The following is a 15,535-nucleotide window of genomic DNA, read 5'->3' on the forward strand; positions in this document are numbered from 1 at the left end:
TGTGCAAATAGCTACTCATTATTTTGATTATCGGAATAATTCACTTCCAGAAAATCTAAGCAATCCCATTTTCTTTTCGTTGAATCGAGATTGTCATGCTTTCTCCACAAGACAAGACAGTCTACTTCACGCCTTTTGTATTTGTAGAGCTGACGTTGCTTCATCCAATTATCGCTTTACCCTTCCAAAAATTTATAATTCTTTTCCTAATGAACTTAGGGAATGTTTTATTAATGTTCCAAAAAAGCACTTGATTAAACAACTGAAAGACTTTTATTTAATTAAGTATAAAGATTTTCTATGTACTAATTTGAATTGTCACACATGTCATTAGAGCAGGACATTGAAAGAAAATATTATATTTAAATATGTGTACAAGTTCATATCTTTTAGGCCTAATACCTATATTTTGCTTTACACTATTCTTCAAAGATGTGCTTTATTTTATTTTAGGGTTACTATAATTTACTTTCATATTACACTTGTCATTTGTGAAACCAGTGCAGCATTTTATTTTTTATTTTTTATAGCAGTTCGGGTGCTCCACTACAGGAGGGTCTTACCTCCTCTGGCTGCAACCCCCATTTGTACTTAATTTAAATTTATAACAGTATTTATATACTTGAAATCATCATTGTTGTATTTTTTGTTGTACAAATGGAAATCAAACAAACAAACAAACAAACTTAATTGACAAGACCAGAATCAAAATGAAAAGACTCTAGAATCAAAATGAGAACTTAAAGGGAAGGTACACGTTTGGTAATTACTCAAAACAAATATTAACTTAAAAACTGACTTGGAAACGAGCATTGGAGAGCTGTTGATAGTATAAAACATTGTGGGAAACGACTCCCTCTGAAGTAACCTAGTTTTTGAGAAAGAAGTAATTTCTCACTAAAATAATGAAAGACTTCTAGCTAGAAGCCTTTTATTCTTATTTGAAAGCTCACAAATTTGTCCCAACACTGGTGTTTTTTCTTTTGTCATTTTCTCGCACCTTCGATGACCAAATGAGCCCAAATTTTCACAGGCTTGTTTTTTTTTATGCTTATGATGGGATACACCAAGTGAGAAGACTGGTCTTTGACAATTACAAAATGTGTACCTTCCCTTTAACGCACTTCATAAACGTTGCTCTACCATGACCCCAATTTGACCGTGTCTTTATCATCATGTTGTTCCCCCCCCCTTAAATTCTAGGTCTCGTTTGGAACTTAAGGCCCTCAGATATTGAGGTACGACTCCTGAAATACATGGCTCATCTCGTGCGTAGTGTCCTGGAACCGGAGACTGGCATTGTTCCTGGGTGGATTGAAAACGGAGGACTGTTTATCGCTAATAATAAGGAACGCTTGGATGAGTACAAGAGGCTTTCTACGGTGAGGATTGCTCACAAATATTTTATAGAAGGGTTTGCGGTAACACCATGTAATGACTATCTCTAAATGAGTTGCGGTGGTTCTGAAAAGAACCGTTGGTTAACGGTGAGTTAACCAACGGTTCTTAACCAACGGTTCTTTTCAGAACCACCCCAACTCATTTAGAGATAGTCATAACATGGTGTTACAGCAAACCCTTCTATATCTTATTTCCACCATGCAAAGTTTCAAATCCTACTCACAAATATTTTATAATTTGTTTTGTTTTTGTGTGGGTTTTGATCACCATTTGTCTACTCAGAACTATAAGGTCCTTAGTGCAGTTTGTAAGGATTTTATGAAGCTGCTTTTGCGTGTTTTGGAGCTCCTGATAAACCTTGTTTTAAAGGAACATGCCTTGGATCGGACGAGTTGGTCTTTGGAAAGCTGTTTGTTATAAAATGCATATGATTAGGAAGATATTTAAACAAATAGAATATAATGATCCACACAAGTATCACTCGAAATTGCGTGGTTTTCCTTTACCTCGTCGAATAACCATTCGGCCATTTATGGGAGTCAAATTTTTGACTCCCCTAAATGGCCGACCGTGTGAGTTCGCAATGTAAAAGGAAAACCACACAATTTCAAGGCAAATTCGTGTGAATCATTGTATTCTACTTTTAAAATATCTTTCTCATCATATGCATTTTATAACTAACGGCTACAAACGCTTTTCGAAGACCAACTCGACCGATCCAAGGCAACGTGTTCCTTTAAAAACTCACCTTTTCCTAGTTGCTCTTTAAATGTATTTTTTCATTTTCTCTTGTTTCTGAGCACCTTGATTTAGATGGAATGGCGCTATAGAAAATGAAATCATGTGATTATCTTTATTATTTTATCCTTCAGCTCGGCAAGGTGTATGGTATTGAATCACATGTTCTGTCGCCAGAAGAGACCAAGAAGTTGTACCCTCTCCTGAACACAGAAGATATTTACGGTACACTTTACTCGCCTTCAGACGGGAGTATTGACCCAGCTGGCTTCTGTACGGCACTCACAAGAGGAGCTACCAAAAGAGGAGCAAAGGTAAACAGGTGTTGCATTGTTGGGAGGGGAACCTACAATACCATTAGGCCAAAAAAAAATAAAAAATCAGTTGATCGTCTGGATTTTTAAAAAAAATAAAAAATCAGTTGATCGTCTGGATTTTTCAAAAAAGAGGAGGATGAGGGCCTTTTTATTTATTATTATTATTTTGTTTTTCTTTCCAAGATGGCCGCTTAGTGTTTCAAATTAAACAGGCCACAAACTCTTCAGTTTGAAACACCGCAAACTTATTTTGAATCTATTTGCATGCAGGACCCGTGTTAACAGGGTCGGATTGTTTCACTAAAAAGATGTGCTGGCATCTGGTAGGCATTCACTAATATTGTTTTACGAAACAGACGGTTAGACGTGTTCGGGAGCATAACGTGCTTGAAAGGATGGACTTTTTTTTTACAAAAATCGAAAAATAAAAAATGGTTTAAAAAGGATTTGGGTGGGGACGATCAACTGGTATTACTTTTTATTTGGCCTTATAGGGATTGTAGTTAAAAAGTAATTTCTGGACCAGGTGTTTGTAGACAGGACCAGAATTAAAAATGAGAAAAAAAGCTACCTGAGTCCTGATCACATGCTTTTCACTGACTTTATAATAAGTTAAATTATCTTCAAGCTTGTTCGAATATTTATCTTCAAGCTTGTTCGAATATCTAATTCTGATTGGTGTATCCATCCATAGCAACAAGAAGTGTGACACAAACCTATATTGCACGGCCCATATCACACCCTGCGTGCCCAAAGAGAAGTTATTGTAAATTCAAAAGTGGTGCATTTGCGTCCAATGCTTTAAGATAAAGTTGTTATCCGATTCGTTTTTCTTTCTCAGATTTTATACAATTCATATTAAAGGGCCATTTTTGTGTAGCATCTAACCTCTTACACAGAATTCAATGCTTTAAGATAAAGTTGCTATCCGATTCGTTTTTCTTTCTCAGATTTTATACAATTCATATTCAAGGGCCATTTTTGTGTGGCATGTAACCTCTTACACAGAATTAACTATTTATGCATATTTACATGAACCAGACTAATTACTGTACCATAATTGGGAATACAAGGGGCTAATATTTAACGTTTGTTGTAACTGTAGGTGGTTACCAACTGCCCAGTCACTGGTATCGTTGTGGGTGAGGATGACTTTGGTGTCAAACGAGTCAAAGGGGTTGAGACGGTATCGGGAACCATCAAAACACAAGTGGTAGTCAACGCAGCAGGTAAGCTGTCTAAAAGTTTGTTAATTTAAGTACGATAACAAGCAGGAAATAATAATAATAGTCTTATGGTGTCATGGCCGTGTGGTTGGGAGCATCGAGTTTAAGTTCTGGTGGTTGAGTCATCGGGTTGAGGGTTCGCGTTCCGGTCATGGTACTTGTGTCCTTGAGCAAGAAACTTTGCTATAATTGTTTCTCTTCACCCAAAGGGGTATAAATGGGTACCTGCGAGGGTAGAGGTTGGTATTGTGTATGAAAAAACCCTTAAGAAGCGACATCCATAAAAGCTGGGGCTGTATACTCCCCCCCCCCCCCCCCCCCCAGAGAGCTGAGAATGATTAAAGGAATAATATTGGTCCAATGACCAGCCGTCGATTTCACAAAACTCTTCCTAACTTAAGATTAATCTTATGACTTAGGACGAGTCCCAACCCTGCACTGTAGCATGCAGACCTTAAGATTAATCCTAAATTAGGATGAGTTACTCGTCCTAACTCGAGAAAAGACGAGTCCTAACTCTTTGTGAAATCGACGGCTGGGCTCTAATGTAAAACGCATTGATACGGTTATTGTAAAATGGGCCATTACGTAGCTGTCTGGGTTAAACAGGGTTGCTAACAGTGGTATCTTGCTAGTGACTGGGTTGATTTGGGTTGCCAACAACTGATCTGTGGTAAACTGATCGAGTTCATGTGACATGACACGGGAGTCATAATCATAACCAATAATTTATCTCTTTTTGTTTCCTTTTGATGTATAATCGACAGGAGTATGGGCGCCCTACATTGGTAAGATGGCGGGGGTATCAGTGCCGTTGACGGCATTACATCATCATTATGTTGTATCGGAACGCATTGAAGGAATTCACGGTATGCCTAACGTGAGGGACCATGACGCCTCAGTCTATCTCAAAGTGCAAGGAGATGGGATCGCATTCGGCGGCTACGAAACAAACCCAATATTTTGGAAAGATGTGAGTAGTTTGTTTCTTTTAGAAATCTAAAATCACGTACTTTCTTTAAAAATTCATTTTTAATTTTATCATTACACCGATGTTTTAGTACTGTATACTCAGTACTTTCCTGAGTTCTGTGAGAACAAAATCACAGGCATATTACTTGGGTGGGATTCGAACCCACGAACCCTGGGTAAAAACCAAAATTCTTTATCCCGATGCAAATTTGTTATCTATTAAAACTTTCTTGAAGTTAGTTTGACAAAGAGATTAACTGATGATGAAATAAGCTATGTCTGTCTGCCATGATTAACCAACTTCAGTAGACCATACTTCAAGAACGGCGACCTCAGGCTGTCACCTCTTTTGCTTTTTCTTTTGCGGCTAATGTAATTAAAAACTAAGGCTGAAAATTCCAAAATGACCACAAAGTGATGATTGCAGTATTTAAAACTTACTCAGTTAGTTTCACATGTGGTTTATTACTCAAAATTTAATTAAAAAAGTCACATCCTTTAAGGTGATCCCCTGGCTGCCTCTTCCGGCTGCCTCTTCCCACTGCCGTATTTTAAAATTGGGTGTGATCCCTGGCTACACAGCAGCACAACCAATTTTTCAAACCTAAACATGATTGCAGTAAGAGAGAATAACTGTGTTTTAAATTTAGTTTTCCTTCTATAATTTTAGGTAAAGAATGACTTTGCCTTCTCACTATTTGAATTGGATTGGGACGTGTTTGGGTTCACCATAGATGGTGCTTGCAACCGTTTACCCGTCCTGGAAACTACTGGTATCAAATCTACAGTTTGTGGACCAGGTAAAGCATCCTTATGTTTTCTCATTTTATTTCATTTGGTTGTGAAGCCAATGTCTCTCATTAAAGCAAACTTTGTACTAGCCAAGAACCCAATGGAGAGAAGACAAGGAAAGAAGTTTCAGTTTGTGGGAAAACCAAGGTCCAGTGGTTAGGCTGCCGGACTTGCAATCACAAGGTTGTGTGTTCAAATCCCCTAAGCTACTGCTGGTTTCACAATGACTAGAATAAATATTGCCATCTAGTTACTGAATCACAATTTCTTGATTGGTGCAATTCATAATCATAGATGTTAAACCTATGTTTGTATGACAGAGATTGACGGTTGTCTGCTGCGGTTCTACCCACCTTGCGAGTTCCCATGACTGCAAGATCATCTCGAAACACAAACAAACAAACAGGCAAACAAACACCCCAACACCGCAACAAACACACCCACAAACCCCAGAGAATTATTCCAGGAAAAAAACAAAAACACAGTCGGGTAGGGACTGCAACCCGATCCACATAGTGCTGCCCCCCCCCCCCCTCCATCGACCTTTGATAGTCAAATGACTGTTTTGCCCAACTGTAACCTTGCCTTGTTTTGTTTCAATGCATCGTTCAGAATCCTTCACACCGGACCACAAGCCGTTGATGGGTGAAACTCCAGAAGTGAGAGGTTTCTACTTAAACTGCGCTATGAATAGTTCTGGGTTAATGTTGGGAGGAGGCACAGGGAAAGAAATGGCACACTGGATCATCAATGGTCGACCGGAGCTTGATATGTACGGCTACGACATAAGGTAAGTCAAACTCATTTTGTCCCTTGCTCGGACCACAAACCGTCCACAGTACAAAACATGTGTTTAAAGGAACTGCCATCGATTTCACAAAACTCTTCCTAACTTAAGACTAATCTTAGGACTTACGACGAGTCCCAACCCTGCACTGTAGCATGCAGACCTTAAGATTAATCCTAAGTTTGGAAGAGTTACCCGTCCTAACTCGAGATAAGACGAGTCCTAACTCTTTGTGAAATCGACGGCTGGACACTATTCAGGGGTTGCCCTTAACTTTTTTTTCAACTGGCCAGCAGGACCAGTTGGCTTGATTTTTAACTGGTCTGCCAGGTTTTTGACTGGTCCGTCAATTGTTTTTTAAACTAATAGTATACTGTTGTATACCAATTATCTTGATTTCTGATCGTCGCTATTTCAATATGAATTGCAACATCAAGTTAACTGAATTGAAAGCCTTAATTCATTTATGTTTACCAAGTTATTGTGTTCGTAAGGGGGTTCATTAATTTGAGTGCCTTTTTTTCTTTGACAAAATTATTAATAATATTATTAATTAAAGGCAGTGGACACTTTTGGTAAATACTCAAAATAATTATTATCAAAAACCTTAATTGGTAATGCGTAATGGGGGATAGGACTCCCTTTGAAGCAACGTAGTTTTCGAGATAGAAGTAATTTGAGACCTCAGAATCTGAAAGCACACAGCTTGGTGACAAGGGTGTTTTTTCTTCCATTATTATCTCGCAACTTCGACGACCAATTGAGCTCAAATTTTCACAGGTTTGTTATTTTATGCATATTTTGGGATACACCAAGTGCGAAGACTGGTCTTTGACAACTACCAAAGGTGTCCGGTGTCTTTAAAATTAAAATTGTAATCTTTGTTAAAAATGTTTTGTAGGCGGTTCCATCCTAAGGTCAGCCACCATGCTAAGTGGGTCGACGATCGAAGCCAAGAAGCGTATGCCAAGAATTACTCCACTGTGTTTCCTCATGATGAACCGTTAGCTGGGCGAGGAATGAGGAAAGATGCCGTACACAAGGTAGCGTGTCTTTCTCTTTATAAACCACATATAAGACAAGGTGTTATATGTCATTTGCAACACCACTAATCTCATCTTTCTCAGATCTTGCAAAGTTGTTGGTGTTCACACAAACAAGAACTATACTCTCCAGCAAACAATAACTTCAGCTTTCTTTGTTTTACTCATCTACTGTATGTGCTGTACTTTTATATTTTTATTGTAAATCTGTATTATAATTCAGCCTGGCAACTGCGCTGAGCAGATTTTTTTTAACAAACCAGGTATAATCTAAATTTCTCAAGTAGACCATTCACAATACATCTGCATCTTCTTTGCAAAGCATGCCTGGATGGAACTTATCCGCTGGTTATCCTGCACTAATTTTGACAAGGTCCCTAAAAGCAATTTGTGACGGCTTATTATATATTTTTCTTTCTAAACTGTTCAACAAGCAGAAAAAGCATCGAAGAGCATTGAGTATGGTAATGTTTTTATATACAACAGGTCCTAGAAGATGCTGGATGTGTGTACCAAGAAAGACTAGGATGGGAACGACCAGGCTGGTTTGCAACTGATGGCCCGGCTCCGGTAAGTACCTTTCATAGCCTGGTTGTTATCACATTCCTTGAAAATTCTGTTGGTTGTGAGTAGAATTTGACTGGTTCTTGCAAAGTTTGTTGTATTTGTGTAGAGGGTGACTAGGATGCGGAGTACCAGGCTGGTTTTCAACTGATGGCCTTGCTCCTGTAAGCACCTTCCATAGCCTAGCCATTATCGTGTTTATTACAAAGTCTGTAGTTTTTGTGTAGAGGGTGACTGGGGTGGGAACGACCAGGCTGGAGTGCCACTGATAGTGCTGCTCCTGTAAGCACCTTTCATAGCCTGGCCACTATCATGTTTCTTACAAAGTCTGTAGTTTTTGTGTAGAGGGTGACTGGGGTGGGAACGACCAGGCTGGTTTGCCACTGATAGTGCTGCTCCTGTAAGCACCTTTCATAGCCTGGTTCTTGCAAAGTTTGTAGTTTTTGTGTAGAGTGTGACTAGAATGGGAATGACCAGGCTGGTTTTTTTTTTAAAGTAGCTGTACCAAGGTTAAATTTAAAGGCTTGTTCTTGTGTCCCCCCCCCCCCCCCCCCGATTAAAAAACTAGGACATAAATTTGCTTTGCTTACTTGTATAAAAATAATGTGTACTTTCCGTTGATTATGTTGAACAGGTTTTGGAATATGACTTCTATGGTGCCTACGACAACCCAAAACATGAAAACCATCGCTATGCCGAGCTCCTTCAGGACGATTACACGTTCGACTTTCCAAAGCATCATGATATTGTAAGTTAGAAGTTATTTGTAATTGTATCAACATTTTTCTTTTGTATTTTACTTGATGTTACTTTTATTAAAGGCAGTGGTCTGGTAATTACTCAAAATAATTATTAGCATAAAACCTCACTTGGTAACGAGTAATAGGAAGAGGTTGATAGTATAAAACATTGTGAGAAACAGCTCCCTCTTCAATGAGGTAGTTTTAGAGAAAGAAGTAATTTTCCAAGAACTCGATTTCGAGACCTCAAGTTTAGAATTTGAGGTTTCGAAATCAAGCATCTGAAAGCACACAACTTCGTGTGACAAGGGTGTTTTTCTGTCATTGTTATCTCGCAACTTCGACGACCAATTGAGCTCAAATTTTCACAGGTTTGTTATTTTATGCATATGTTGAGATACACCAAGTGAGAAGACTGGTCTTTGACAATTACCAATAGTGTCAAGTGTCTTTAAGTGTAGCCCTCACCTTCAATTTGCCATTCGGCCTTGTGATGTTAGGTGATCTCTCATGTTTAAAGTTGTTGTTTCTAATAAAATGTACCACTTTTGCTATGTGTTTGTAAGTTTTTAAATTTTTTTTATTGATCATGTGGAATATTGTTGCTTATTATTTTGCAATTTTGTTATATCTTTTATCGCTAACTTTAATGTGTCTTTTTGAATGGTTATTGTTTTTAGTATTTTTATTGTGTTTTCAGAGCTTTCCCGTTATAATTTATAGTTAGCAGTCAAGTTATTGATGTGAAATATGAAATATTCTTTTACTATCTTTTTTTCATTTTGTAGATTGGGAATGAATGCTTGTCTTGCCGTAATGGGGTCGGCATTTTCAACATGTCGTACTTTGGTCAGTTGTACCTAACTGGACCAGATGCTCAGAAAGCTGTAGACTGGATCTTCACAAATGATATGACCAAACCTGCAGGTCTGTCACTTTAGTTAAACCTACTGGCAAATAATAATAATAATATCAATTGGTTTTTATAAAGCCTTTTACACACCAACTCTCAAAGCGCTTCAAACATTATTACCCCTGATCACTGGCCCTCATTTCTTAAACCATCTCAGCTCCCTTGGGAGTATACAGCCGGTGCTGCCAAATATGTAGCGCACTTAGCTAAATCAATCATAAGAACCATCTCTGCCCTCACAGGTACCCATTTACCCCTGGGTGGAGAAAAGCAATTGTAGTTAAGTGTCTTGATCTGGGACACAAGTGTCATGACCGGGATTCGAAGCCACACTGTGCTGAACAGAAACAGCAGAGCTTGAGTACGGCTACGAAACACCCCACCCTGGCTAGGTAGATGATGTTCTTTTGAGAACTTCCCTTGCTGCATATCAGGTGCAAACATTTGGTGTGATTCCTGGCTACAGTTTATGGTTGAGTGGTTTCTGACTGGCTCCCCCGACCGATATTGACAAAATAGGGTGACCACCAATATAGGGGTAGATAGCTCATTAAGTTGAGCGCCAGGATGTTAATCTGGAGGTTGTTGGTTTAGGACCGTGTTTCATCAATTCTTCATTGGTTAGAGGGTTTGGGTACGTTTTGTTCAACTCAAAACACAAACATCCAATGATTTATATTAAGCCCACAGGGGTTTAAAGATAAATACTTGCTGAGGTGCTGTAGTTTATGAGAAATGAGTGAAATAGTTTCCTGAAAAAAAAAAATTCTGTCTCAGTAGGACATTTAAACTAAAACAATGACGCGACTCTCCTGAAAACATGGCTCAGTGATTTTCACTTCTTTTTTTTTTCAAAAAACTTGACAACTAGTAATGCTGAAACTTCCACTGCTATATCTTCATTCACAGGGAATAGGAATTCATGGCTTGGCCAAAACTTGATCTACCAAAAGTTTTAAAACCCTTTATAACCCCAAATCATCTTTCTTGTTTGTTTCTAGGATCTACGATGTACACCTGCGCCCTCAACAAAGATGGCGGAGTGGAGAGTGACCTCACAGTTTCCGTTGTCGAAAGCGGCACTGGCTCGCCGATCGATCCCTCCTTTGATGGGCGTGGCTTCTACATTGCCGCGGGAGGGGGCGTGACGCAGCATGTCAAGACGCACATGCAAACGGCGATTCAAGACGAGCGATTCGATTGCACAATCTTGGACCATTCTGACGATATGGGTGTTTTGAGTATCCAGGGACCAAAAAGGTACGTATGTTGATTTTGTGAAACTATCATTTATAAAGAATGTATATCATTACAGGAAAGAGCCATTCCAGAACTTCTTAGTTTGGCCACAAGATCTCTGAAATAGTACATCCTTTTTTACTGATAGTATGTTAGGCTTTACTCCATAGTTCCCTGTACTTGTCAATGTTTTTCATGGAAGTATGGAAATATATGTGTATTTGATTTGATTTCAATGAATTGAATTTGAATTGATTGCATTGTCCTGATCATAAAACATGATGGTTGAGCAGTTATTATGTTCAGGGCAGTCAGAAGCCATAGTTTGTGCATGATCCAATTAAGCCCATGTAAAAGAATTACATGGAGATAACAGGTGTGAGTTGACAAATAAGAAGGATGTTTTTGTTTTAGCCTCTTATTTCAATGGAGTTTTCCTATAATGATTCATTTGATGGTAAATTTGTAGGGATTTTTATGTATTTTTTTTAGTGCCCTTAATAGAATACTCTCACACATAATTGATATGGTCTTCTGTTTTATTTTTTTTTTTTTATTTAATGAAAATAATGTTACATTATTTTGTTCAGTAAATTACTGATCGAGTAAAGTGGAGCTCCACTGGAGTGCCACGGCAGCTCAGGGCTGTTAACTCCCCAGGGGTTTAAGGAATGTTATTGGCCCAATAACCAGGACCCAATTTCATGGCTCTGCTTACCGCCAAATTCCGTGCTTACGATCATGATTCCCTGCTTACGTGCAAGCGCCGAATTTCTGCACTAGCCTTGTAAGCGTAGAATGTCTAGTAACATTGAGTCACACACACAGAAGCCAAAATTTGCTGCTAACCTGTGAAATACGCTTGCCGTAAGCACAGAAGTCCCTGCTTCCGTAAGCGCCGATTCTGTGGTTATGGTAAGCAGAGCCATGCAATTGGGCCCAGGGCACTAATGTGAAGCGCTAATTTAAAGCGCTACTTTAAATTGCTAAATAAATTCATCATGATCCAATTTGTTTTGATCAGTCGAGAAGTCTTGCAATCACTGACATCAACCGATCTGAGTAACGAAGCGTTTAAGTTCAACACCCACAAACTGATGACTGTGGGTGGTCACACAGTCCGCGCTATACGTCTGTCGTTCGTCGGAGAGCTAGGATGGGAGTTGCATGTTACCAATGAAACGTCCGTACCCGTTTATCAAGCAGTGATGGAAGCCGGTGCCCGGTTTGGTATTACTAATGGTGGCTACAGGGCTCTGGACTCGCTCAGTTTAGAAAAAGGTGGGTTGAAAATATTGTTGGCCAAGTCCAAATGGAGGGCTTTGGTCGAAAGGGCCTATTTAATAGATTATAGAGCGGCAATTTTAAAGATGCTAAGTTAAACATTGGGGATAATTGTCTCTAGCTATCGGGTATTCTTGATGGTCTAGTTTGTAAGACACTGCTCTAGAATGTCAAAGGTTGTGGGTTCGACTCACACCTGGGTAATAAACCTATGGGTTTTTGACGTTGGTACTCTGTTTTCGCCGCTGTGAATGTTTTACAAGAGCTGAGCACAGCTCAATTCTTGTGAATTTATTTTTTGTGACTTTGTGACATCGAATTTGCAGGAAGTATGAACTGGGCTCACCACAGATACAAGAAACATGTTAATGTAAATTTGGTACTTAGTTTTAAAAAACAAACACTTTTTTAGTGGTTGAAGGATTGATGTCAAAACGGAGAGGAAAATAGTTTGGTACCTTGGCTTCCTCTTTTTGATGTCGATATGATTTTTCATAAACAGGTTATCATCTATGGCGAACTGACCTCCGGCCAGAAGACACCCCTCTTGAAAGTGGACTAGGCTTTGTGTGCAAGTTAAAGAAGGATACTCCATTCCTTGGTAGAGAGGCAGTCGAAAAACAGAAAGCAGAGGGGATCAGGAAAAAGAGAGTGTGTTTCACAATTGACGAGTGAGTAAAGTTTATTGATCCTTTTGATCTTTAATTCTTATTTATTATTAATCTTTTCCCTCCTAAACCAATTTGTTTCCTATTTTGTAGCATCTAACTTCAAATTTGCATCTCTTTTCACTCAGACATCTACCTTTACTTGGCTTTGAATGCATCCGTCGTAACGATGAGGTCGTTGGCTTCATACGACGCGGTGAGTTCGGTTATCACATCAACAAGAACCTGGGTTACGGCTACGTTAGTAATCCCAACGGGGACGTCGTTACAAATGAGTTTCTCACCGAGGGGAATTACACTATCGAGAGGCTGGGCGAGGTCTACAAGGCTGAGCTTCATTTAAAAAGTCCATTTGATCCGCAGAACAAACGCATCAAGGGGATTTACGAGTAAAATTCATAATCGACCAATGTCACAGGACCTTGATGCCTGGTTCCTGTGAATGCGATTGCGAATGCGAAGAAAATATTGACGTCACAACTCTGTTTGTTCGACACCCCCGAACAAAGATATTGACAAAATAGGCAGATTGCCAACACAGGGCTATTTGGCTCAGTTGGTAGAGCGCAGGCACGTTAATCCGGGAGTCGTTGGTTCGAGTCCCACTTTAGTCAATTTTTCTTCTTTCAATGAAAATCAACTCTTGCTGTGAATAAGAGTCGTTGACCAAAGCTCAAATGTGGCGAATTATTCGTTGCAAATTTGTGAGGCCAATACTTGCTTCTCATTCACATTTTAAAGGTACACCAAGGCCAATACCCTGGGTAACAGAGGCCCTGGGCAACAGAGGCCCTGGGCAACAGAGGCCCTGGGCAAAAGAGGCCCTGGGCTACAGAGGCCCTGGGCTACAGAGGCCCTGAGCAACAGAGGCCCTGGGCAACAGAGGCCCTGGGCAACAGAGGCCCTGGGCAACATTTGATTTCGAGACCTCAGATTTAGAACTTGATGTCTTGAAATCAAGCATCTAAACACACACAACTTCGTGTGACAAGGGTGTGTTTTTCTTTCATTAATATCTCGCAAGTTCGACGACCGATTGAGCTCAAGTTTTCACAGGTGTGTTAATTTGTGCACATGCTGAGATACACCAAGAGAGAAGACTGGTCCTTGACAATTACCAATAGTGTCCACTGCCTTTAAACTGCGTATCACTCTTACCGGTACTGCTAAAACAAAGTGTGATGTCATGTTATAAATCACTATGGTGATACTGACAACTCGTCTAAAGATGAATCTTAAAATTTTTGTGAAACAAAGCCAAGAGATGTGATAGCTCAGAGTTGTTTTCCGAATTCAGACTTTTCAAAGTCTACCTGGTAATCATGGTGTTGTAATTTGTTTCTTAAGTCGGGCTCTGGTATCACCTTATCTAGCGGACTGGATGAAAAATTGTATCTATTATATCAATTTTACCTTTCTCCAAAAATAAATCTTTGAATGAAATATGTAAGTAATTTCATAGGCATATTACTCTATTGGGATTTGAACCCAAAATGTATTCTATTATAATGTTTTACTATAAAGAATGCCTCATGTATTTTTTAATTGTATTTTTTCAATCTAGACAGACTGGATGATTATCGTGATGTACTTCAATAAAATTATACATTCCTTTTTTTGTAAAATCTTGGAAGTAAATTTGTTAGTATTATTTTGTTTTTTGGATAATGTGTGAACCCTTACTGTTTTAAAGGATTCAGGTACTTTTTCTAAATGTCCACATGAGATTTCCGATACACTATACACTGTTTGAAGATAATGATATTAGAAAGCATTTCTTCAAATATTACTTACTGATGTGCTGTAGTTTTTTGCGAAATGAGTCAAACAAAGTCACAAAATAATATTTGTGTCACTGAGACCAAATGTATTTGAGCATGTAAAACGCATTACTGGTAAACAGTTATGATATTATATCATAACATACCATAACTGGTTAATACGTTCTTACATGCTAAAACTGTGACGAAAATTATTTTTGTGACATTGTTTTACTCATTTCTCCAAAAAAACTGCAGCACATCAGCAAGTAATTTTTTAAGGGAAGCTTTTTACTATCATCTTCAAACCATGTAAATTTAATGTAAATCTGTGGACATTGTGTTCAGTTTTTTATTAGGAAAAAATACCTAACCCTTTAAAGTTATAATGCACGTTTGCGTTGTATCAATTTCGGCTCGAACAAACCTGGGCAATTACCCCAAAAACTAATGATCCAAGAAAGAGAATTATAGAACTGTTTTTAATATAAAACGACCCCTTTTGAAGTAAATTCTCGAGAAAATGGTAATTTTATGACCCCAAACTTTGAATCTGAGCGGATTCAGCTAGGTCACAGGCATCTGAAGAACACAATTCTATGCAACAAGCGTATATTTTTCTTTCATTATTCTCCTCAAAAACTCGATGAGCAATTGAACCAGAATTTCCATAGGTTGGTTACTTTCTGCATATGTTAGGATACACCAGTTGAGGATACCGGGCACAGTTTCATAGCGCTGCTTAACGGTAAGCAAATTTTAGTGCTTACTGTAGCAGAAATATTTGCTAAGGTGCAAGCGTATTTCACAGGTTAGCAGAAAAAATTGGGCGGCCATATTGTGCGTCGACCATGGATTTGCGTTGTGACGTGACGTGACGTGACGTGACGTCATTTATTTTCGTGCGGTAGGCACCGGGAAGTTGGCATGCCTATTCATGTGCTTATGGTTAGCTTGCGGAACTTTACATGGAGCAGTAGCTTTTCTCAGTCCTGTGAAAACAAATGGAAGTCATTCAAGACTTTCATTTTTGAGAGTAAGATTCACTGTTCTTCGTAATTTGAATCAAAAGAATTATCAAAACTTGAAGT

General features: G+C 38.9%; 1 protein-coding gene across 4 annotated transcripts in view; it reads left to right on the forward strand.

The window, feature by feature from the left end:
* Positions 1-14,284, forward strand: part of LOC139948204 (sarcosine dehydrogenase, mitochondrial-like) — a 170,807-nt gene extending 156,523 nt beyond the window's left edge. For all 4 annotated transcript variants that reach the window (XM_071946277.1, XM_071946279.1, XM_071946276.1 and 1 more), the window contains exons 3-16: positions 1,204-1,382; positions 2,274-2,453; positions 3,562-3,685; positions 4,450-4,655; positions 5,325-5,454; positions 6,059-6,236; positions 7,135-7,276; positions 7,763-7,846; positions 8,475-8,588; positions 9,369-9,507; positions 10,495-10,753; positions 11,757-12,013; positions 12,519-12,687; positions 12,813-14,284. In XM_071946277.1, coding sequence (XP_071802378.1) covers positions 1,204-1,382; positions 2,274-2,453; positions 3,562-3,685; positions 4,450-4,655; positions 5,325-5,454; positions 6,059-6,236; positions 7,135-7,276; positions 7,763-7,846; positions 8,475-8,588; positions 9,369-9,507; positions 10,495-10,753; positions 11,757-12,013; positions 12,519-12,687; positions 12,813-13,077 — 2,426 coding nt within the window. In that variant the 3' untranslated portion in view covers positions 13,078-14,284. The remainder of the gene's footprint in view (positions 1-1,203; positions 1,383-2,273; positions 2,454-3,561; positions 3,686-4,449; positions 4,656-5,324; positions 5,455-6,058; positions 6,237-7,134; positions 7,277-7,762; positions 7,847-8,474; positions 8,589-9,368; positions 9,508-10,494; positions 10,754-11,756; positions 12,014-12,518; positions 12,688-12,812) is intronic.
* Positions 14,285-15,535: the final 1,251 nt, after the last annotated feature.

This window comes from Asterias amurensis, chromosome 15, assembly GCF_032118995.1.
Source record: "Asterias amurensis chromosome 15, ASM3211899v1".
Lineage (NCBI taxonomy): Eukaryota > Metazoa > Echinodermata > Asteroidea > Forcipulatida > Asteriidae > Asterias > Asterias amurensis.